This window comes from Benincasa hispida, chromosome 6 (assembly GCF_027475165.1).
Source record: "Benincasa hispida cultivar pf3 chromosome 6, pf3_genome.v1.1, whole genome shotgun sequence".
NCBI classification, from domain to species: Eukaryota; Viridiplantae; Streptophyta; class Magnoliopsida; order Cucurbitales; family Cucurbitaceae; genus Benincasa; species Benincasa hispida.
This window is the reverse complement of record NC_143483.1, coordinates 17,616,696-17,639,375: the sequence shown is the minus strand read 5'-3', so window position 1 is coordinate 17,639,375 and position 22,680 is coordinate 17,616,696. Positions and strand designations below refer to the sequence as shown.

At 31.4% G+C, this 22,680-nt stretch overlaps 2 protein-coding genes across 2 annotated transcripts; both read right to left on the bottom strand.

The window, feature by feature from the left end:
* Positions 1-5,405: 5,405 nt before the first annotated feature.
* On the bottom strand, positions 5,406-6,583 carry LOC150035479 (uncharacterized). Its single transcript, XM_090314325.1, has 4 exons — positions 6,353-6,583; positions 6,088-6,279; positions 5,865-6,003; positions 5,406-5,437 (listed from the first exon to the last, which is right to left on the bottom strand). Exons 1-4 carry the CDS (start codon positions 6,581-6,583, stop codon positions 5,406-5,408), a joined length of 594 nt encoding a protein of 197 aa, XP_090170451.1.
* Positions 6,584-16,077: 9,494 nt separating this feature from the next.
* On the bottom strand, positions 16,078-16,536 carry LOC150035478 (uncharacterized). Its single transcript, XM_090314324.1, has one exon. It carries the CDS (start codon positions 16,534-16,536, stop codon positions 16,078-16,080), a length of 459 nt encoding a protein of 152 aa, XP_090170450.1.
* Between the last annotated feature and the right edge of the window lie 6,144 nt (positions 16,537-22,680).

Sequence of the window (22,680 nt, the reverse complement as noted above, 5' to 3'; positions counted from 1 at the left end):
GAAGATACAGGAAAGAAATTTCTGATCTGCCATTTTGCCCCTTTTAGATGATGGTCATAGGGTTATCTTAGCTAATTTGACATTTAAATCATTAAATAAACTTTTTTTTCTATATTTTTTTAGCATCACAAGTAAAAAAAATTGAAAAAATCCCCTTTTTGTTTGCATCAAGTGTAAGAAAAAAATATGTTTAAAAATCACATTTTATCTCGGACTAATCTACTTCACGTTAAATAAAGCGTTTTTTTTAAAAAAATCAACTTTTATCTTTGACTAATATCTACCTTACGTTAAATAAAGCATTTTTTTAAAACGCATTTATCTCTAAATGATATATATATTAATTTTTTTTAAATCACATTTTATCCCTAACTAATATCTTAAATAATAGAGGAAATGTTTTTTTTTTAAAAAAAGCACATTTTATCTCTAATAGCTAATATCTACTCCACGTTAAATAAACATAATTTTTATTAAAAAAATCACATTTTATCTCTAACTAATATTTATTGCACATTAAATGAAGGATATTTTTTTAAAACAAATACATTTTATCTCTAACTAATATCTACACCAAGTAAAATAAAATGATTTTTAAATAAAATATTTTTTTAAAAAAAATACATTTTATCTCTAACTAATATCTATATCATGTAAAAAATAAAATGATTTTTTTTTTTAAAAAAAAGTAAATGTATCTATCTAAATTATTTTTGTAAAATCAAATTAGGATTTCAAATCTAAATTTTCTGTATAGTTGAGTTGAAACTTTAGTTTTCACCAAGTCTCTTCATCCTTTTTCTTTCAGTTTTGGTTTTAATTTTGTTAATTCGCACTCCCTAATTTTTTATGAATTTTTTCCTACCGTATTCTTTAAAAAAAAAACGTTTAAGCATTTTTGCCACATTTTTGTGTTTTTTTTCCCTTATTCTTAAGATTTTAATTTTTTTCAGAGCCTAGTTAGGCATCGTCTATAATTTTTCTACTTCAAGTAACTCTTTTTTTTCAATATTTTTCTTTTTCTTTTTTAGGATTAAAAGTAGCCAAGTATTACACCCCCATTATTATTATTATTATTATTATTATTATTATTATTATTATTATTATTATTATTATTATTATTTTAAGGTATGCTGTTCTTTTCAATTGTTTTTCTTATCATTTAACGAGAATTGTGTTCTTTTAAAATATTTATGTGGGATTAAGATTTAGATTAAATAGTATTTTTTTTAAAAAAATAAAATAATGGTCCTTTTTTCAAAGGAAATTAAATAGTAGTTATAAATATATAAGAATTAAGATTTTATTTCTTATTATAAATGCAAATATTATTAACTTGTCTGTTGTCTTACTATCATTGTAAGAGATCAAAAATTCAATTTGAAAACTAAAATAAATAAAAAAAACAGTTAGGAAAGATATTAATTCAATTTATTTTTTAAAAACCATAAAGAAAAAAACATTATCAAATATAAAATCTTATTTCAACTTTTACACACACACACACACAAAACACACGCACGCACGCACGCATGCGCGCGCGCACACACACACACATATTATTTTCACGGTTGTGAAATACGTACAGCGTAGTGTTGGGATTGGTGTCCTAAATCTCTCTTGTATTATCGTAGTTTGTAAACTCTGTATAAACAAATTGTTATTTTATGAGCATACACTCAATCCAATAAATTAAGATCCTAGGTTACTTTATGTAATCTAAACATGTATATAGAGATATACAAGCGGATCGTGTTTAAATGATATCCTAAACGGTATACAGTAGATAGATAAGGCTAGGTACCTTACCTGGTAATATTACGGATATGACCCACTTTGTAGTTGTTAGAAGTGTTGTAAAGTGCTACAAATGATCTGATCCTAATCATTCATGTGGAGACATGTGAGGGGGTTTCCTATATGATAAGCAAATAATTGGCAAAGATAGGAGCTAGAGCATTTAATGTTTACTTCCAAACTAAGGTTCCTACCCATGGTGAAGAATTACAACTTTTTATGCCTCTAAAGACATTTTTTCATCCAAGAGTCATAATGAATCTGAAAATTTAGATTCATTTACGTTATTAATGTCCTATGTATCTATTTAATTTATGTATTTTCATTTATTAAAGATTCATGTATTTACTTGATTGATGAAAGATTGTATCCTTTCATAGTGTCTTTTCATTCAATATAAATAATGTTGTACTTTTCAAAATCAAGAGATAGAAGAAGATTTGAGAAATGTAATCTTGGGTTTTAAACCTTGAAAGCTTTTTAAGCTTTGTTTCTTGTGTGTTCTTGAGATAGAATGCATGAATATCTGGAGCATTTAAGTGAAGATTGATCTATCTTGCTTGTGGAGTGCTTTGAAAATCAAGGGTTGATGGGAGTTGAAGCTTTGTCCAGTCCTTGGTTTATTAGATCATCTAAGTAATCTGTCATCTAACCTATTTTAGGGGTTGAGATCAAATTGGTTATGGGCTCTGTTGGGGTTGAGTTTTTTAAGTCTTGTTTTTCAATATGGTTCTTAGATTCGACGTTCAAGGGGTTGAATCTTTAATAAATGCAACTACATAAATTAAATAGATACATAAGACACTAATAACGTAAATTAATCTAAATTTTTAGATTCACTATGACTCTTGGATGAAATGATGTCTTTAGATGCATGAAACGTTGTAATTCTTCACCATGGGTAGGAACCTTAGTTTGGAAGTAAACATTAAGAGTGTGTTTGGTGCATGATAAAAAAAAGTAGAGATTTGAGTTGAGTTGAGTTGGTAATTATTATCTGGAGAGTTAAATTGTCTGTGTTTGTTTGCAAAGTTGAGTTGAATTGATAATTATTGTCTGTGTTTGTTGTGCAAAGTTGAATTGAGTTGAGTTGAGTTGAGTTGGGGGATCTGATGCAGTTTTTTGTGAATGAGATTAATTCTATTTTTTTCTGTTTGTTTTTTTATTTCATTCTTTTGTTTTTTAGTTTTAAGCTTTTCTATTGTTGATTAATTTTCAAATAACACGTATTTTCTCAAATCATTTATGACATAGACTGGACAATCTCAATTTTTTTTCTCAATTTGTAGAACATAATAGATTATTTTTCATATATTCTTTTAAAAAACTGTAATAATTCTAATTCTCTTCAATCTGTAAAACATACCAACAAAATACGTTTCATATTGCTGCTCAATTAATTGGTATATTGTATATTGTATGTACATATATTGAAGGTAATTATCCCAATTACTAATTGGTATATTGTATGTATATATATTGAATCTTGCTAACTTAACATTATTATTTCACATATCATACAGTTTATTTTTATATAATATGGATAATATATTTGGAATTAAAATTGTAATAGGATAATTACCTTTCATTTAATTATGATGGTGAGAATGTGATGTAGTACAGTAATATTTTTCATAAGATCACAAAAATAATATGAACCGATCGAACATGTGGCCGTTTTAAAAAAAAATCACAAAATATATGCTCTTTTCGATACTTGTAATATCCGTGTCATAATACAAACACAAAAATTACATGTCATGACATATGCAAAAGTTATCATTCTTTTTTACATGACAGTCCATTGTCCATTTGTTGTTATCCAAAAGAACTATAAACAAAATACAGGGGTACTGGTTCTAATATAGGTGGTTAATCTACATGTTTCTTCCTATAGACGGAGGCAGTACCTCTTCCATGAGTGTTTTGGTAGCAAGGAAGCAATTTGTCTTCTAAATGTCTGTGACAGGGAGGTCAATAAAGGTGACCTGATCATCCTCATGAACCAAATCATCATATCAAATTTTTGTAAAACTAAAAAGTAAGTTGAAAAAAATTTTAAATGAACCGAAAAAAAATATTTATGTAATATAACACAAAAAATCTATTAAATTAGCTACCAAATTTGAAACGAAAATCAGATTAGGATGTATAAAGAAAAAATAGATGTAAACAAAGGATAAGATAAATATGAAAACATGAGGGAAGAAATCGAAAAATAGAACAAAAATACAAAAAAAAAAAAAAAAAAAAGTAGTAGCATAAAGAAAATGGAAGAAGAAAAGGGACACGAAATAAGAGATAAGATGAGGGAGGAAACCAAACCGTGGGAGAAGAGAGAAGATGATGGAAGAAACTGAACAGCGGGGCATCAGAAGAAACTACAAGAAATCTGACTTCTCCCGACGTCACAATTCGTTGGAAAAGTGTGAAAAATGCATTGGGAGAGCCTCTCCCAACGAATAAAGAGTCGTCGGGAGTTTGGTCGGGAGAGGAACTCCCGGTGCACTTTAAAACGGCGTTGGGAGTTAATCGGGGAACTCCCGACGCACATATAGGGCGTCGAGAGTTCTAGTAACTGTCGACGCCTGATATACGACGTCGACAGTTCTAGAACTCCTGACGCCCTAGATGTGTGTCGGGAGTTCCCCGATTAACTCCCGACGGCGTTTTAAACTACGTTGAGAGTTCTCGAACTCCGAGTGGTTGTTCCATGCATCTGAAGTTCCGGAACTCCTGACGGTTTTATTTAATGCGTCAGGAGATACAAGAACTCCTGACGCAGTAATATATGTGTGGGGAGTTCATTCATTAGTTGAAAATTGTCTATCGAATATTTTTAATTTATCGTTTGTAATTTTTTAAATTTGATCTGAATATCCTATAAAACATAATAAACCAAATAAAGATTCACATAATTAAACAACGAAAATGAAGTCCATATTATAACACGTAAATAAAAAATTACAATATCCTCTGATAAAACAAAGTCGATATTAGAACTTCATAAACATTCATATCACAAATACATAGAAGAAATAAAATGAAAACAACGTCTAGAACACGTCTGGAACACAACATCTTCAACAATTGTCCTAGCTCATCTCCGAACAACATTCTACAATAAAAAAAACATTCAAATGTCATAATCGGTAAACATCTACAACACGTTCAAATTTCAATACGGGTGTAATGAAACTCTACCCACCCCCTATGACAAACATGGAATCTTCTAAACATCAAAAACACACAAAATAAGTAAACAAGGACCAACACACATAAAACTCAAACTTTTCCCCAAAATGGTTTAAGCCCCCCCCCCCGACAATACATTAAACTTCGTAAACATTCATAAACACACAAGAACTCCAAGTTCAACAACAAGACGAGTGTAATGAAACTCTACCCACACCCACGACAAACATGGAACCTCTCGAATATAAAAACCACACAAAACGAGTAAACAAGGACCAACACACATAAAACTCAAACTTTGTCCCCAAAATGGTTTAACCCACCCCCTCCCCCCCACAACATATTAAACTTCGTAAACATTCATAAACACACAAGAACTCCAAGTTCAACGACAAGACGGGTGTAATGAAACTTTACCCATCCCCTACGACAAACATGGAACTTTCTGAACATAAAAAACACACAAAACAAGTAAGATGAAGGGCCAACACATAAAAGAACACACAAAACAACAAAAAACACATCAAAATCCAATTGTTTGGCTACCATAACTGCATGATAGCCAACAATTCTTTATCATAAAGCTACTTAAGACATAACTACTTTGCTACCATAACTGCAGGATAGCAACATATTAGACAACTAAATAATGTAGTAATCATACCTAATTCGATGGGTTTCCTCTCTGTGATTGTATCATGCCTTCAATCATTTTTTTCATTTCTTCCATTTGTCTTGCATGACCCTCTTTCATTTGTTTCTGAATGTCTTCAAGTTCCTTAATCCTCGACGAGACTGTTCGAAATTGGCTCTCAATTCCTCCATTCCTCTCTCCGTTTCTTGAGTAGATGATGAGCTTGATGAGATGCTACCCCTTTTTGACTTAGGACCCCAACCTAGGCCTTTTGAATATCTGGGTCGTCTACCCAAAACCGCCTCACAGATTTCATCCCCTGTTATTGATTGAGAACCTTCTAGAGTGGGATTGGATTGTAATTCCAACATTTGATTCTAGACATATCAATTAAATGGGTAAGAATGAGCGATTAAAGTTAGAAATGAAAAACAACATGATAGTAAAGCAAAAAATATTACATGTGCATTTTCAGTTGCCTCGTTCACGAACTTGCCACCTTTAGAGTGTGTTTCCCTAAATAGGTCAACACGTCCTATTTCTTGACCTTCCTTTGCCTGCAAGTTTTCCTGAATTCGTAGGAATGACTTCGATCCACCTACGTGGTCGAACGATAATTTCTCTCTATTCTTCTTGTTCGTCACAGACATTTCAACAAAAAAATAAATGTCAATAGTGTCATGTATTAGTAAATGCAACAAATGATACGCACCTTAAATATTCTACTTGAAACGATTCACTCTCAAAGTGGTCACACAAAAAGTACCAATCTTCTGGCCTATTTTTAAGCCAGCTAGGCAAGTTGGCACGTGCTTGCTGAGGATCTCCACATTTTCTGTAATGTCTGTGCAAATCTGCTCTAAATTGTTTGAAGGAGTTTTGCATTTGATGTTCTATAAAACGGTTAAGTCGTTGACTGGACAGATCAAGTTCTAAATTCTTAGATGAAGGTCCCATTGCAAGTGAAAAGAAATCATCGGAGATATCTTCTCTCTCGCGCCGTTGTAGAACCTGATAATTAATTATACATTAAAAATGACTACGAAAAATGAATCATCTCTCAACTGTTGCCTACAAAATGACTATGTATACTAAGATCTGAACCAATCGGGAAATTTGCGTTGATGTTTTATACATAAGTCAGAGGCGCTTTGAGCTTCAAGATGAATTAACCTCAAATATTGCCTATAAAACTGATCATTTAAATGTTATATCAAAGGGTTACTCTAGAATTTAGAAAAGGAAAAAGTTTGAAACGTACTTGTGATAGTTTGTTATTTCTTTACAATTGTTGAGAATGTACCAATGTGCAATACGCTTTTCCTCCGTTGATAGCGTCCGTAAAGTTGACGCCCCCAATGGTCGTACCCTCTACCTAAATAATTCAAATTCACCAAATATCTCATGATCGGGAATGTTATCATCATTTCGTTCATCTCTATTGAATCTCGTTTCAATCCCACTTAGATATCGCGAGCAAAAGTTCCATGATTCATTCATTGCATATGCTTCCGCTATAAACCCCTCGGAACGTGCTTTGTTTCATACAAATTGTTTTAATGTTCGTAAACTTCTTTCAATAGGATACATCCAACTGTAACTAACTGAACCCACCACTTTGGTTTCATATGGTAGATGAATTGCAAGGTGTACCATTACATCAAAAAAGGCAGGTGGGAATATTTTCTTCAACTTACAAAGTATGACTATGATGTCTACTTGTAGTCTGTTCAAATCACTTACACATATTATCTTTGCACATAAGTCACGAAAGAATGTATACAATTCAACAATAGCAGTGGATACGTTCTTCGGTAGGTATGCTCGAATACCAATAGGGAGTAGTATGTGAAGCAACACACGACAGTCGTGTGTTTTCAGCCCCGATATTTTTCCATCTTTGTCATTCACATATCGTGATATGTTAGATACGAATCCATCAGGAAATTTCACTGATTTCAAATACTTACAAAACGAAATCCGTTCACCATTTGTTAATGTGTATGTTGCATGTGGTTTTACAAATCTGTTATCGACTTGTATTAAGTGTAGGTTCTTTCTATCTTCAAATCTTGTAAGTCTAATCGAGTGTTCGTTGTATCCTTTGTCTTTCCTTCAATATTTAACAATGTGCCCACCAAATTGTCGCATATGTTTTTTTCAATATGCATTACATCCAATTTATGACGTAATAATAGTCTTGACCAATATGGAAGTTGGAAAAAAAATACTTTTGTTAGTCCAGTTTAGAATTCGTTTTCTTCTTTTATCTTGCTTCGATGGATGTTTGCTAAGCACAGAAAAATTTAACATATTTATTTGTTGTAAGATCTCTTCTCCATTCATTACGACTGGTAGAGGTCTATGTTCAACTTTTCCATCATGTTGTCTACTTCGATGCCAACTATGATTCTCTGGAAGATAACGTCGATGTCCCATAAATGATATTTTTCCTCTTATCCCGAAGGACGAATTATCTTCTTTGCATATTGAATATGCTTGATAAGCTTTTGTACTCCACCCAGATAAGTCAACGTAAACAGGGAAGTCATTAATCGTCCATAATAAGGTAGCATATAGTTGAAAGAACTCACCAGTAACAGAATCATAAGTTCGTACACCAATTATTCATAATTCTGTCAACTCTTCAATCAACGACTGCAAGTAAACATCAATTTCTTTTTCAGAAGATTTTGGACCAGGTATGAGCAAAGACATGAAGAAGTTTATTTCTTTCATGCATTTTCAAGGGGGCAAATTATAAGGAATTATCACCACATGCCACATATTATAAGAAGTGCTCATATTTCCAAACGGATTGAAACCATCTGAAGTTAATCCCAAACAAACATTTCAGGGATCTAAAGCGAAATGAAGAAATTCACGATCAAAATGTTTTCACCCCTCTACATCAGCGGGATGTCGCAATACATCCTCCGTTTCAACTCACTTATCTTTATGCCATCTCATGTCAGAATCGCCTTTGTTTGATGCAAATAATCGTTTTAATCTACCGATCAATGGAAAATGACGCAATACCTTATGTGGTATTTTTTTACCCTTATCATCATTAACTTTGTACCGAGACTCACCACAAACGGGACATTGTTGCAAATCTGCAAATCTTTCCAATACAATACACAATCATATTTTCACGCATGAATAGACTCATAACCTAGGCCTAAATCACGCAATTTTCCCTTGGCTTCATAAAAGGAAGTAGGTATAGAGGTGCCAGCTGGAAATGTTGCTTTTAACAATTCCAGCAACATGTCAGATGATTTGTTACTCCAACCATTGAGAACTTTGATATTCATCAACTTCACTAAAAAGTTCAAGGACGAAAATTGCGAACGACCAGGGTATAATTCATTACATGCTTCGGTCATTAAATCCTCGAATAAGTTCGTGGTATCTCTTTCTTGACCATTAAAGGACATTTCATTCTCAATCCTTCCTTCATTTGTATTTTCGTTTTTAATTGGAACTTGTAAATCGTTTATAAGATTCAACATCTCATTTTCTTCTAAAACATTACTCTCTATATTATCTACTTCAACATTCTGTATTGAATAACTTGTATGATTTTCAAAACTTCTAGGTAAGTTTACTGGCTTTCCATGATATACCCATTCACAATATAAGGGAGATATTCCATATATTAATTGATGTCGTTCCACAATATCTATCTTTTCCCAAATTGAATCCATACAATTCTTGCATGGACATCTTATTCGTCCAGAATCATTAACATGAAACTTTTCCATATCTAAAAATTAGGATACTTTTTATCTATACTCCACTGATAACTTATTCCTTAGTTTAATCCATTCTTTATTCATCCTTAAAAATAAATCTTTTCTGACCAACTTGTAATCCAAAACAATAACTTGGATTAGAGGACAAAGTACAAAGTATTTATTAAGCATGAACTTTGATTAAAAATTTCCAAGTTTGTTCGGAGTATTTAAAATTTTAACTAATTTATAATACGTGATTTGACTTTTTTGCCCCTAATGTTATTGATTTTTTTCCCCCTAAACTAAGTCCAAAATTAAGTAAGTTGAAACATCCACAATCTATGGGTTACATAAAAAACAATGCTAATTAAAAACAATCCACAATAACATTCATACTCCAAAAAAATTGCATAAATTGAAACATCCACAATCCATAATAATAACTTAATCCATAGTAACATGCTATAAATTAATCCACAATCCACAAAAAAAATTGCATAAATTGAAACATCTACAATCAACAATAACAACTCAATTCATAAATTAATTCACATTCAACAACAATAACAACTCAATCCATAAATTGAAACATCCACAATCCATGGGAATCTTGTTTTGGTTTAATTTTTGGAGCTTTTGAAAATGGTATTTGGAAAGTAAAATTAATTCACAGTCAACAACAAATGAAAATTGATCAATAATGATTAATTGAAACATCTACAATGATTAATTGAAACATCTACAATAACACAATAACAATTTGCATAAATTATTTAAATCATGAATTTTCAATTAATCGATCAATAATGATTAAATTAATATACAAGAGAAAATAATGAATTAAATAAATATAAAAGAGAAAATAAAATGAGAAGATTACCGAAGGCGGCGGCGGGCGGTTGAAGGCGACGGCTGAACGAGATGAGGAGACGGCGGTGGCGGCAGACGATTGATTGTGACTACTGACTGAAGGGAGGAGGCGGCGGCAACGGCAAGTGGTTGAAAGAGCAGCTACGGTGGGAGAGGGGGCGGGTTCTTGAATAATCTGAACAAACTTGGCCAGCGCACAAGGGATAGGAGCGGGGGGAGTAGATTTGAGGGAAGGAGGGGAAAAATGGGAGAGAATGACCGAAAAAAATGGTTGGGCAGCGGGGGGACGTTGGGCGGCGGGTTAGGGCTAGAAGAGAGGGAAGAATGGGAAAAAAATGGGGAAGAAGAGATCTGGTTTATACCAGATCCCATCTCTCGATGCCGCTTGACGGGTGTCAGGAGAGTCGTCGCTTAAATGGCATTCTCCCGACACTTAAATGGGGTAAAAAAACACCAGAAGATTCCTGGGGGATTCCGTCTTGGATGAAAGGAACTGAAAAATTGTTAACAATGGTAGCCACCATGGGGAAACTTTGGAAAGTGACGTTCCAAAGGTTTGACGATTAAAAAAAAAAAAATCAGATATGGGGGAGAATACAAATGGCAAAGATGAGGGAAAAGAGAAAGAAATGAAAATATCACTGTTTTTAGGGTTAGTTTTGACTAGGTAAAAAAGGTGGTTTTAATAACCTACAGTTTTTCTTTATGAGCTTAACAAATATGGGTAATAAATACCCACCCAACCCAACAACTCACACCCATTTATCAAACACCCCTAAATGCTCTAGCTCCTATCATTTCCAATTATTTACTTATCATTCTCCCCTTCTTTGAGAAGATTCGTCCCTGAATCTTAAGGATGTCTTTGCGATGCAGCTTTGCAGTCATCTTCTTGAGCCATCAAATTACACAACTTTTCTCAAAACTTAAATTTGAAGACACCAGCTTTGCAGGACATTAATAACGTAAATGAATAGCTACTATATGATATTATAAATGCCAAATGGATTGCCATACTTTTAAAAATAAAATAATAAATAAATAAATCAATTGCTTTATACTTGTGCACTTAAACCCCTTTGAAAGGATGGGCTTTTCCTTTTGCTCCAAGTCCTTGGAAATAAGTTCTAAAATTATCATTTTAGTCTTGCACAAATCCACAAACAAAAAGAATAAGGAGAAGGGAAAAAAAAAAGTTTGGCAACTACTCTATCCAACCGTTAAAACTAAAGTCCTATTTGAGAAAAAAGTGTTTTTTTAAAAAACAGTTATTATTTAAATATTTTTTATAAAAATTATTTAAAATACATTTTGAAAACGTTTCAAAAGTTATTTTGAGTGATGGTTAAACACTAACTTTTTTTCTAAAATCATTTATTTCAAGAATTTTTACTTAAAAAACTATCTTTGGCCATGTATCTTAAAAAAATATCTTTAATTTTGAATTTTTTCAATAAAAGCTTTTAGTGTTATTTTTAGACAAAATTGCCATTTTTCTTTTTCTTTTTTTTTCTATTTTAATTTTTCATCCTTTTAATTGCATAATTATGTTTTTTCACTAATAAACCACCTTTGTTTCTCTATTATCGAAGTTTTGTTAATGATGGAGAGATAAGTACATTTATTATAGAGTAAGAAAATGAATTTAATATGATTTTTTTCATTTTTATTTGAGAGAGAAAAAATATTTAATATATATATACTTTTCATTTTCAATTGGACAAAGAAAATGAATTATTTTATTTTCAATTTCATGGTTTCTAGCATCTCTTCATTTTTCATGTTTGGTTTTTAATATTATGTGATATATACCCTTGTTTGTTTTGAGTATTATTGTTTTAATGTACTATATTTCATTGTTTATTTGGTTTATATACCAGTTATTTATGTATACACTTAGGTATCACTTGTGACGGTAATATATTCTCATGATGTTCTGATATGTATGTCAATATACCTTGGAATATTGTCAATTTACCTTAGAGTATATACAAAATTGAGAGTAGATATTACAATATACAAGATTAAGAGTAGATATTACAATATATAAAAATAAGAGTATATATTATTTCATTGAATTTTTTATCAGTTATTCCACGGTATGTAAATCACATGTTGACTTAATGTTTAACATAAATCACAGTAAATATCAAATAAACAAAGGGTATACCACATTATGTAATTCACATATATCAAATAAAGAAATGCATATTGACTTGGGGGTTTATAATATATATATATTAAGGGTTTAAAAGAAAAAGAAAAGTTCTCCTCGGTCTTGGTGCAAGAGATGAAGAAAACAATTTGCCTCTTGATAGGTATGTATTTGAGTGAGATGTTTTATTTTCAATTTTTTCTTTAATAAAGTGCCGATCAATGTCCACATGCTTTATGCGATCATGATGGACTCGGTCTTTGGCGATACTGATAGTAGCTTAATTATTACAGTGTACCTCCATTGGTTCTTCTGATTTGATTTTAAGTTCAGATAGAATGCATTTGAGCCACATTCCTTCACATATTCTTTGAGCTAGAGCTCTTAGTTCTGCTTCGGCACTGCTCCTGGATACTACAGATTGTTTCTTGCTTCGCCAGGTGACTAAATTTCCCCAAACAAAGGTGCAATATCCAGAAGTTGACCTTCTGTCTATTTTTGAGCTTGCCCAATTGTCATCTGTGAAGATTTCAATGTTTCTTCTCTTAGATTTCTTGAAGTATAATCTTTCTCCTGGAGTTCCTTTCAAGTACCTGAGTATTCTGTATACAGCTTGCATATTGTCTTCTATTGGACTTTTTATAAATTGACTTACAAAGCTAACTGCAAAACAGATATCAGATCTTGTGTGAGTTAGGTAAATCAATTTTCCAACTAGCCTTTGATACTGATCTTCGTTAACCATTTTGTGATTGTTTTCTTTGATTATGTGATTGTTAGTGTCAATTGGAGTATTAGCAAGCTTGCATCCAAGCATTCCAGTTTTCTTTAACAGGTCAAGGACATATTTTCTTTGAGAAATACTTAAACCTGTTTTTTAGCGGGTCACTTCCATTCCTAGGAAGTATCTAAGGTTGTCTAAGTCCTTTACTTCGAATTCCTTGGCTAAGAGAAGTTTTAGATTTTTTTATTTCTTCTTCATGGTCTCCTATAATGATAATGTCATCTACATAGACAATGATAATTGCTATTTTATTTGTGCAAGAATGTTTGACGAAGAGAGTATGGTCAAATTGACATTGTGAGTACCCGTTTTCCTTTACCACTATTGAGAATTTATCAAACCACGCCCTAGGGGATTGTTTTAGGCCATATAGGGACTTTTTGAGTTTGCATACCTTATTTCTGGTTTGAGTAGATTTTACACCGGCCGGTATATCCATATACACTTCTTCTTCTAAGTCTTATTAAGGAAGGCATTCTTTATGTCTAATTGGTGAAGAATCCAATCATTATTCACAGTTAAGGAAAACAGGACATGAATAGTATTTAATTTTGCCACTGGGGCAAATATTTCTTGATAGTCAATGCCATAGGACTGTGTGAATCCTTTGACGACGAGTCTATTTTTAAACCTATCTATTTCTCCATTAGCCTTGTACTTGATGGTGAAGATCCATTTGCATCCTACTGTTTTCTTTCTTGGAGGTAGGTCTGTTATTTCCCATGTGTTGTTCTTTTCCAAGGCCTTTATTTCGTCTAATACAACTTGCTTCCAATTAATGTCCTTGAGGGCTTCATAGACATTGTTTGGAATGTAAACTTGGGATAGTGTAGTTGTGAATGCTTTAAACTTGGGAGAGAGGTTTTTGTCGGATAGGTAGTTTTAGATGGGATGCATCGTATAGGTTCTTACCCCTTTCCATTTTGCAATAGGAAGATCAATGTCTTCAGTTAGTGTTTCAACTGTGGAGTTGGAGACATGATTTTCCTGTATTTCGGTTGGGTTTTGTTTGAGTATGGGTGCATGTTCAAGGGTGTTCTTCCTTCTAGTATAGACTATAGGATCTTTCCTACTTTATGGTGGGCCTTGATTGGGAATATCTATTTCATGTATATAAGGAACATACAGAGTAGTCTCTTCAATGAGATCTAGTTTTTGGTTTCCTTCGTTTTCCAGAAGTAATTCATTTTCTATGAGGGTAGAAGGTTCGGTGGTGTCTTACTTTTTGAAGTAAGGTTAGGTTTCAAAGAAGGTTACATCCATGGATGTACATAACCTTTTTGTAATTGATGAGTAGCATTTGTATCCCTTTTGGCTTGGAGCATAACCGAGAAAGATGCATTTTATTGCCTTAGGATCTAACTTACTCCTATTGGTTCTATGATCTTGGACAAAAACTGTGCAACCAAATATTTTTAAAGGGACTTGAGAAAATAATCTATCATTTGGAAATACTTCCTTAAGTTTTTGTAAGGGAGTTTTGAAGCCTAATATTCGAGAGGGCATTCTATTAATAAGGTAGGTGGTTGTTAGAACCACTTCTCCCCAAAAAAAGTGGGAGGTGTTAGCGTGACACATTAAAGCTCTAGAAACTTCTAGGAGATATCTGTTTTTTCTCTCTGCAATTCCATTTTGTTAGGGAGTGTTATGACATATACTTAGGTGGGCAATACCTTTCTCGTTTAGAAAATTTTTCAAGGAAGTGTTAAAATAATCCTTAGCATTGTCAGTGTGAAGGATTTGGATTTTGGTGTTAAAGAGATTGAGAATCATAGCAAACAAATTCTGGAATATAGAAATAACTTCAGATTTTTCTTTCATTAAAAACACCCAAGTAAGTCTAATATAATCATCGATAAATAAAACAAACCATTTAGCTCCTGTTACATTCTGAACTCTACTAGGTCCCCAAACATCACTATGCATCATAGAAAAGGGATAAGAGGGTTTATATGCACTTATCGGATATGAGGATCGAGCCAACTTTGCCATTTCACAAGACTCACATTGAAACACCTAAGAACTTTTATTGAAAATATCTAGAAACATTCGTTTCAAATATAGAAAATTGGGATGTCCTAAACGATTATGCCATAACATTATTGTACTATCATAATTGTCTTTAGAAGCAACAAAAGAAGATGTACTAACATAATTATCTTTAGAGACAACAAAATTAGATGTACTAGATGTACTATCATAATAGTATTTAGAAATAAAACAAGATTTGCTAAGACCTAACTCCTTGACTTATGGCTTAAGAGAATTTAGTATGTAGAGACCCGAGGTTTCCTTAGCATTGCCAATCATCTTCCCCGAATTCAAATCCTGAAATACTAGATCTTTAGATACAAACACAATTCCAATTCCCATTACTTTAGAATAGGTACCATCGGCAATTTTTACAGTAATTTGACTGTTACAGTGTGTGTAGTTAGTTAAAAGTGAGATGTCACCTGTCATGTGATCTGATGCACGAGTGAATAATCCAAATACTACAATTTTCTTTGGTTGTATTAAGGGCCCAAAGAAAGTTACCTGATTGTGCCATTGTTGCTATGTTGGTTTCTGATGTTTTTTGGGTAGGTTTCGGTTGACCGAATAGTTTTTAGAAAAGGTCCAATTGCTCCTTAGTAAACACATTATATTCAGGATTGATGTTACTTTCTGATAATGTACTTGCTTGATAGGCCTTTCCATGTCTGTCTCCTGCACCTTTGTTGGGCTTCCAATCTAGAGGTTTTCCATGAATATCCCAACACACTTCTTTAGTGTGTTCTTGTTTTTTACAGTGTTCACACCATGGTCTTAGCTTTCGTTGTCGATTCTCATTTCCTGTGTAGTTCTGGTTTTGATTGTAACGGTTATCATAAGTATTTGTATGTACCTCATTACCAAGGTTTCAAGCAAGTAAGGCTGATCCTTTAGATTCAGAACTTGCAGTCACTCCTAACATTAGTTTCTTCCTACTTTCTTCTCTTCTTACTTTTGCAAACACTTCTCTGATGTTAGGTAATGGTTTAATAGCTAAGATTCTACCACGTACCTCTTCGAGTTCTTTATTAAGGTCAAGCAGGAATTTGAACACTCGTTTCTTTTCAACTATCTTTTTGAATGTAGCTTCACCTACAGTGTACTCCCACTTATGGCTTTCAAATACATCCAGTTGCTGCCAAAGGCGAGATAGTTGAGTGAAATAATAAGTGACTTGCATATCCTCTTGCCGTAGCTCATGAATTTTTCCTTCAATTTCAAATGACTCTACAGTATTTTCTTGGTCAGAATAAGTTTCACGGGCTGCTTCCCAAATTTCGATTGCAGTTGAGAAGAGTAAAAATCCTTCACTAATCTCTATCGTCATGGAGTTGATTAGTCATGACAACCATATTATTTTTCACTTTCCATGTCTTGTATCTTTGATCAATTTGGTCTGGGATAGGATTTTTGCTTGACAGGTAGTCTTCCTCCTTTTTCACATATGAACATCATGACTGATTGTGACCAATGTAGATAATTCCTTCCATTTAATTTGTGATTAGTGATTAGAAGAATGGTCCCTTCAGTATTGTTAGAATTTATGGATGCCATAGAAAAAATGTTGATTGGCAAAACAAGAAATTAAGGACGAAACAAAAAAGAAAAGGAAAAACTTATAAAAAAAAACACTCCAGACTCGGTTTCTGTAAAAAAAAACCCGCTCTAGACCCGTCCGGTTGGGTTAAAAAATACTCTAGACCTAAAAACAGCTCCAAACCCGACCCGATTAGGTTAAAAAAAACCTACCAACCCAATTAGGTTAACACGATTCAGCCACACTATTTATCGACCCGATTGCTTGATCAAGTTAGACTTGATCCTCCTTAACACGATCTGACCCACGCTACTTATCGACTCGGTTCAGCAATCGATCGCCACTCTACATCCACGATCAGAGTCATTTATGGGAATCGGCACCCACGGTCGACAACTTTGAGCCACGGTTGACGACTTTCGGTTGATGAATGAGCTTCGTGGTCATCGGTCGAAGAATGTGTTTTGGCCGGGAATGCTTCGATTAGTTCCAATTAATTTTTTAGACGTGATTTGATGTGTTTCGATGTTTCAGTCGGACGTTCGTGAGAGTCGAAGTACGAATTTGTTTCGGACGTGAAACTCCAAGGAATCTGATGCACTACTTTAAGGAAATTGGTATGTTTGATATTTTAATGTTCTGTTTTTCTTTTCTTCCCTTATATATATAACTATGATAGCTAATTATGGAAAAACTTATAACAGTAAAAAAAATGTACATATGGTAAGAATAAAAATAAACCCAAATTACAGGGAATAAAATCATATGTACAAAGTAGGAGGCGATTTTCCATTTTCAACAAAATATATATATATATATATTTCTACAGAAATCAAAATTCAGAGATAATAACCTTCATATTAAGAAAGTTATTTCGAGACAGACCATGGCAAATTTACAATGTAATTTTATACAAGGGTAAATTTAGGAGTTCTTCCCATAAGGATTGATTTAAGAATGTGAAGTATTATCGAAACTCGTGGTTGCCCAAATATATGAACAAAGGAGAGAAACTAAAATCTATGTTTGTGGACATTCAATGTGAAGGAACCTATGAAGGCTATGCAGCGGAAGTGGAGATCGTTCCCAATTTTGGTTTTCACAGAACCTTAATTTACATAACATGGACAGGAAAAATCATGCATTAAACATTAAATATAGCATGCTTGGGAGGGAATTAAGAAAGAAAATAATGCTTACCTTTGAAGAAATTACAGTCTTCACGAATTCCCTCAATCCAGATCACGAACTTTTCGATTTGGATCTCGATCTTCCAAAAAGAAAAAGAAATCCCAAATGGCCACCACCACAAATTGAAACCTTTGTATTCTCCTTAGGAATTTAGAATTAGTAGGAGGTGTGGGCTCTGCTAAGTAATTTGGGAAGAGGGAGGAGAGGATTTGAGAGGAAGAAGAATAAAACCCGTTTTCTTCTTTGTGTGAACTTAGGGTGAAAAGCCACAAAGCTGGCTGCTTTCTTGTTCCTCTACGTAAAAAATGCAAGCTAGAAGAACCAACCTATCATAATCCCCTCAACACCACCAATGATGGAGAGAAAAAGTAAGAAGGGAGTCATGTCATTTAATTTAATTTAAAATTAAATTAAATATAATATATAACTATATGTTATATCAAATATAACATGTAACCTATAGTTTTTATATTGTATCAAAGACAATATAACCTATAGTTTGTATTTCTCTCAATTAATCATGATATTTAGTATAAATCACATTTATATGAATATCATCCATATAAATGATATTTGAATCATATTAAAAAACTTAATTCCTCTAAAAATTTATGTTATAATGTATCAAATACATTATGTTAATTATATCACATATAATTAATTTAATTAATTATATCATATATAATTAACCTTCAATTAATTTGAACAATTCAAATTAATCCAAAATTAATCCTCAATAATCCATGTTGAGCTACATAGCAGACTTTATAGGCTTGTAGATTGAAGCTCCAACGGTACTTGGATAATTAATTAAACTCTTTAATTCAATTACCCAATATTCATTAACTATTGGTCACTTCACTAAAGACTGACAACTGCACTCTTCGCACTACAAATATATTTTTGTGTCTATTAGGTATAACCAATCAACAGTACGATGACCCTTCACAAATTGCTCATGAGTACAGCTGGACCAAAATTACTATTTTCTCCTGTAGTTATATCTAACTTCTTAAGTACTACTAATCCTTCTAATGAACAATAAGTCATAGTCCAATTATGACCAAGTCTCTTTTGGGCCAAGAGACGGTGTGGCCAATAGTTTAAGTTTAGAATCAGCCCTTAAAGAAGCAATTTATCTGCTTACATCGACATTAGAGAAGAAGTGAATTCCGTCTTGTGTAATTGTGTTCCCATCTCCCCAATCAGACGAATCTCCAAAATGGTAGGCATATTGAGTTGCAATCTGGCAACTCTCACCCATACAAATCAAAGGACCGTCTTCATAAGCAGAAGTTCACAACTCACTCATGATTCAGGTCTGTCACCTATGGTCATTTTGGTGAAATGTAAGTCTCTATTATTAATGGGAACGACGTTACATTATATAATGAGTCTAGTCATTTCGTGGTTCGGTCTTATACAAACTCTTTGTATAGGATACCCCTGCTCACATGTCTCTACACGAATGATCAGGATCTGATCATTTATAGCACTTTACAACATTTATAACATCTACAAAGCAGGTCGTATCCGTAGTGTCACCAGGATAAGATACCCAGCCTTATCCATCTACTACAGATCGTTTAGGTTATCATTTAAACATGATGCATCCATATGTTTTCACATACATGTTTAAATTACATAAAATAGCCTAGAATCTTATTTATTGGATTGAGTGTATGCTCATAAAATAACAATTTGTTTATACAATGTTTACAAACTACGAGAATGCTAGAAATATTTAGGACACCAATTCCAATACAAAGCCCATGGAATTTGAAAGAATTGGCTCTGGAGAATTTTCTATAGAAAAACTTGAGTGGTCCATTAGATGCACCTATGTTGGTACATCCCAAGTATGATCCAATAAAATTCTGCCACATGACATTTTTATTTTGTAAAAGAACAATTTCTTTTAACTTCTTTTTTGTGTGGTAAAGAAGTGAAGCACAAGTGTAGGTGTATCCTAGGCTGTATTTGATCACTCTTATTGTATTACCTACTACTCTCATTCATATTTAACACATTATCAAATAATATATTAATTTATTATTTATTTATTTCATAAATTTCACATAATTATTAAATTTATTTTTGTGGTAAACAATAAATGGAGGTAGCATAAAAAAATTTCCATACTACCATAATATTAGAATTTTTCTCTAACCTAACGGTGGGATATTTCAACTCATTCATTGATTTGTCTCTTTGGATCAGGTTTATGCAAGATTTGAATCAATTGAAGTTGCACATTTTTGCTCTTGCATTTTTGTTCCGTTAAAAAATCACTTTTGTTCCCTAAACTTTCATAAAAGTAATAATTTAGTCAATGAACTTTGGATTGTAATGATTTAGTCCCTATATTTTCGATTTTATAACAATTTAATCCCTAAACTTCAGTATGTAACAACTTAGTCATTGTACTTTTAAATTTGTAACAATTTAGTCCCCAATATAAACAAATTTATCAAGATTAGATATCAATTTTAATTATTTTATCACGTATACTTTGTATTTTATAAAAATGTTGAATTTTTAATTAGTTTATTGGTTTATTCGTTACATAACAAAGTTAAAATACTAAATTGTTACAAAATTGAAAGTCAAGGGACTAAATCGTTATAATCCAAAGTTCAATGACTAAATTATTACTTGATAGAAGTTTAGGGACTAAAAGTGATTTTTAACCGTTTCGTTTTTACTTGTTTACAAAATATCTTTCTTTCTCTCTCTCTCTCTCTCTCTCTCTCTTTTTTTTTTTTTTTTTTGCCAAATTAAATTTGTCAATTTAAAATAAAAAAATATAAAAGCAATTTTAATTTTGAATTTATTTATAAATCCAAGCTTTTTTTAACTTTAAACCACATAGCTATATTATTTATGATGAAGAAGAAAGAAGAAGATGCTGAAGTGGAAGATGTAGTAATTCAACTTAGAGCAAAGAGCATATTGGTGAATATAGAGAGTCCTAAAAGGTTTTGAATAATATGAAAAAACATATATTAACTTAAAAGGGCCTCTTTGGATTGCAAATACTGTTTTATGTATATTGTTCGAAAGTTAAACATATGTATTTGATTACCAATTTTGTATAGAAAAATCAAATTTAAATACTTAATTAATATAAGAGAACATTTAATATAGTCATAAACGAAATTTAGCATTATTTAATATATTGTTATATGATATGATTAAATCACTTAAAATAAAAATAACTAAATACTTTTATGGATTGTTTCCAAACGTAACAAAATGAATCAACTTATTTACCAGTATAGTAAAATTTCAAAGTCACCGATAGACAGTGAAATTTTGCTATATCTATAAATAATTTCCACTGTTTTGTCATTTAAACCAATACCCTATTTTTACATTAAACATAACTAAATTATTTATTTGATTAATTAAAATAATATTTTATATTAAATAATTAACGATAATGATTATTGGAAATATATTAAATCTAAATAATATATTTATATTTAGTAATTAATTGAAACTAATAGTGATGATTAATTGATATGAATAAATTGAACTATATGTTTTCTCTTACAAAACCTATGAAACAAAAAGACCCTAATGATCTGTTTGGTTCATAGGAATAAGAGTTATGAATGAGAAATGATATTCTATCACCATGTTTGGTACATGTTTTCAACTTAGGGAATGAGAATATCTTATTCCAAATCATTTCATATTTCCGTCCATGAAGATTTTTCATCACAACCCAAATAGATGGATTTTCTCCATTTTCAATGGTTTTTCACTCTCTTACTTTTTATGTTTTCATCTTATTTGTTTTTCTTCTTTGTTGATATTGGTTAATTTATATAGTTTTTATAATTATGTTTAAATTAAATTTATAATTGACATATATAATTAATTTTATTAATAATAATGCTAATATAATAATTGATTCTATTATTATGAATTAATATGAAAATCAATGATCTTTTAAACAAAATATGAATAACCATAATTATATTTGCTTAAATCTGATTATATATATTAACATCATAAATTATTTATTAAAATTATTAATTAGTCTTTAAAAATATCAATTAATCAACTAATAATAAAATAAGTTAATTTTTTTTTTCAATTAAACGATCTTGTACACTAATACTTCTAGTTTTAATCTATAATTATAGTTATCTTTTAAAATTAAAAATATTATATGAGTTTATATCAACTTCTTTTGATATGAGGCTTATAATTGATATTAAACAATTAGCTAATTAACTCTTCAATTAACAAAACTAAAGAAAAAAAAAAAGAAAAATAGATATTTAAATTAATTACCAATATTTTTTTTAATAAAAATTAATAATATAAATGTGCAATATAAAAAATTTAATTAATAATAAATATATTAAGCTGGAAGGTAAGTGGGTAAATTTAATTAGATTTTAATGGCTTAAAATTGATTTAATAACTTATTGAAATAAAAATAAACTAAAAAACAAAAATTAATTATTATAAATTAATTATGATTAATTTTTAACTTTATAATTGCATAAAAAAGTATAACATCTTACATCCTAATCTCAAACATGTATAATATCTTAAACCAAACAGCCCCTAAAGATTAAAGGATGAACGAAATCTAACATTCACAATTAGAAAAATTAGGGAAATTGTGTCCTATAGCACAAATAGAGTTTCATTTTGAAATATAGTAAAACACAGAAATCTTTAGAAATATAGCAAATTTCTCATTTTCCACGCGATCGGATATTT